The sequence below is a fragment of the Montipora capricornis genome, chromosome 3, assembly GCF_036669925.1.
Source record: "Montipora capricornis isolate CH-2021 chromosome 3, ASM3666992v2, whole genome shotgun sequence".
NCBI lineage: Eukaryota > Metazoa > Cnidaria > Anthozoa > Scleractinia > Acroporidae > Montipora > Montipora capricornis.
In genome coordinates this window covers 50,731,106-50,734,114 of record NC_090885.1, presented here as the reverse complement: position 1 = coordinate 50,734,114, position 3,009 = coordinate 50,731,106, and the positions used below count along the sequence as shown (strand labels likewise).

The 3,009-nt window shown below is 37.3% G+C and overlaps 1 protein-coding gene across 1 annotated transcript; it reads left to right on the top strand.

The window, feature by feature from the left end:
- Positions 1-458: 458 nt before the first annotated feature.
- On the top strand, positions 459-860 carry LOC138040481 (uncharacterized). The gene has a single exon (XM_068886204.1). It carries the CDS (start codon positions 459-461, stop codon positions 858-860), a length of 402 nt encoding a protein of 133 aa, XP_068742305.1.
- The last annotated feature ends 2,149 nt before the right edge of the window (positions 861-3,009 follow it).

Here is a 3,009-nt window from a genome sequence, read left to right as displayed (position 1 = left end):
ATAGTTCTTTCCATAAACACTTTCTTTCTTTCTGGGGTTAGAAACAGGAGCTGCACTTTTAGGTTTGCCTTTTATTTTAGCAAAAGGTTCGGCAAAGTGCTAATTGTTTGTGTTGGTAAGGATAGAATATAACAAAGTTACATTTTGTAGTGTTAAGAGAAAGTTTGTTTGTATCCAACCAATCAATCACTTTAATGAGTTCCTCATTAACAACTGTTTCAAGATTCTTAAGATCTTTGTTTGAATATAGCAAGCTAGTATCATCAGCAAATAGGTTAGCCTGATTCTCAGACGTCTGAGGTCGTTCACGGCCACTTCACTTCCCCTCTCTCCCTCTCCCGTCTGATATACTCTGTGCGAGGTCGTGTTCATGACGTCAGAGCTATTATTAATTTCCGCCAATCAGAGCGGATGTTTCATATTCCCAGACGTGTGTAATGTATGGAATGTCAGTCAAAATGGCAGAAGATGTGGAAGGTTTCGAGTCGGCTGTGCGAAAGGCTTGCCAAGTTTTTGGCGTGGAAAAACTGTTCTCTCAACAGTTTGAAGCTCTCAAAACGTTTGCTTCTGGTACTGATGTCTTTCTTAACCTGGCAACGAGATTCGGAAAGTCCCTTGTGTTCCAGATGGCTCCTTTAGTTCAGGCCGAATTATCACAAGGCCACGATAGATTTGCAGCGAATCCAGTAATACTTGTAATATCCCCTCTTGTGAGCCTTATGGAAGAGCAGACAAATTTCTTACGGAAATTAGGTATATCAGCTGGCTCGATAGAAGAAGATAAGGCTCTAGATCTGAAAATTGAGAAAGGAGAGTGCTCCGTGGTTATTGGCGATCAGAGGTTATGTCACGGGTTGTGATTCTGAGATCAATGTTGTCAAGCACAATTTTGAAGGTCCCATCAGTGTGTTCAAGTTTAAATTCCTCTGGATTGGAAATCAATTTGGCCTGAAGCTATTGCGGTTCTTTAAGTTTATCATCAAATCTCAAGTCATAGGAGTCAAGTTTTTTTAAAGAAGTCATACTTTACGTGGAGAGCTTCATTGCATTTAACCGCTGAACCAACTTCTGCAGAAGATAAATGCACAAAACTTTAGAAAACTTGCATGTACTTATATGTTGTGGTTTATATTTGTTTCTAGTTGGCTAAAAATTTTGGGAAACCAGTCTAATTTTTGTTTCCCTCATTTCAAAATGAGACAATAAAAAATCAGAAACAAATTGGTTTGAAAATATTTTAAACCAATAATAAATTTAAACCAAAGTAGATATATTTGAATCTCATGAAGGAACCATGTGAGGTGTCAGAAACATTTTCTGCTCATTTTATTGATAGTAGAATTTAGCCAACCACAACAAATGCATGGTACAATTGTATGGCAACTTAGATGCTGCCTGATAAGCTACTTTGGCTTATAGATAGATTTTTACTTAGAATGTCTGTGGCAGCCTCGGATTATCTGGAATGGGATATGAAAAAGGGTCTCTATCATGTTACAAAACTAACCTGTGTTGCACTTTGCCTGACCATAACAGAGATAAGTGATGCTGTAGCATTCATGTGCACATTGCGATTCTTCAAAAGAGCGGAGCCAGCTATTGCCATAGCAGGTGTCCAATCACAACCTTTTTCCTTGACTGTTGCGCATGTCACAAGAAAGGAGTAAAAAAGGGGTGCTCTCTGTGTCCATTCTTCACAGAGTTTTTAAAGGAAAAGTTCTCCATTTCATCTGGTCCACTCTTACGTAGCAGAGATGGGGTTTTTTTTTAGAGCACAAGTCATTGCATACTTTGTTTGTTATTAGGTAGGTTTTCAGTGAAGGGCAACGAAATGCAGCATCTGCAATCTGTTTATAAGTACCTCGTCTTGCTAAGGCTTTTCCAAGGGTCTGAAGATCTTCACCCAAGGTTGCCTTGAATTCCCTTACACACCCGGGATAGTTCAAGGTTACCTTTGTATGAAAAGTATTTGTTGAAATACTCTGTGTAAATAGTTTTATTTTTCACAAGTTCATTATGTATTCACACTTGAAAGCCAAATACATCAATAAATACGGTTTACTAAAATGATACTTAAGGAGGAACATTTCAAATCCACTTGTATCGGTACTTTCACAAATGAAAAATTTGCAGTTATTCTACTCTATGCATGACAAAATTTCGCAGCAAAGGCTCTCAATATATAATACAGAAAGAATTTTTCACAGTTATTCAAATGTCATTAATGGCGAAGTAGTAACTCAATAACAAAATACAGAGGGAAAATATGTCGCAGTTATTGAAATTTCAGTGACAGCGAAGTAGCCAATAAACATAATAGAATGAAGGGAATACGTCGCAGTTAATGAAATTTCATTATCGGTGAAGTAGCCAATAACAATCATTGAATAAAGGGAATATTTCGCAGTTATTGCAATTTCGTTAACGGCGAAGTAGCCAATCGCAGAAATAGAATAGAGAGAATATCTCGCAGTTATTTAAATGTCATTAACCGGGAAGTAGCCAAACAACATAACAGAATGAAAGGAGAGGCTTCGCAGTTATTGAAATTTCATTGACGATGAAGTAGCCAATAACAATCATAGAATAAAGGGAATATTTTGCTGTTATTGCAATTTTATTTACGGCGAAGAAGACAATCAACGTAATGGAATAGAGAAAACAATTCGCAGTTATTCAAATGTCATTAACGCCGAAGTAGTCAATCACAGTAATAGATTAGCAAAGATATTTCGCAGTTAATGAAGTTTCATTAACGGCGAAGTAGACAATCGTAATAATAGAATAGAGAGAATATTTTGCATTTATTTCAATTTCATCAACGGCGAAGTAGCCAATCACAATAATAGATTAGTTTAAAGCCGCGAGAGAGAGTTAGCTGCCGGAAACGTCAGAGTGCTGAAGTCCCATGCCAGCATAAAAAAGTTAAAACGCTGCAGCTGCATCTACAAAATCTGTCCTGTAATAATATAGAGAGAGGGAAACGTTTCGCCGTTAATGGCATTTCAA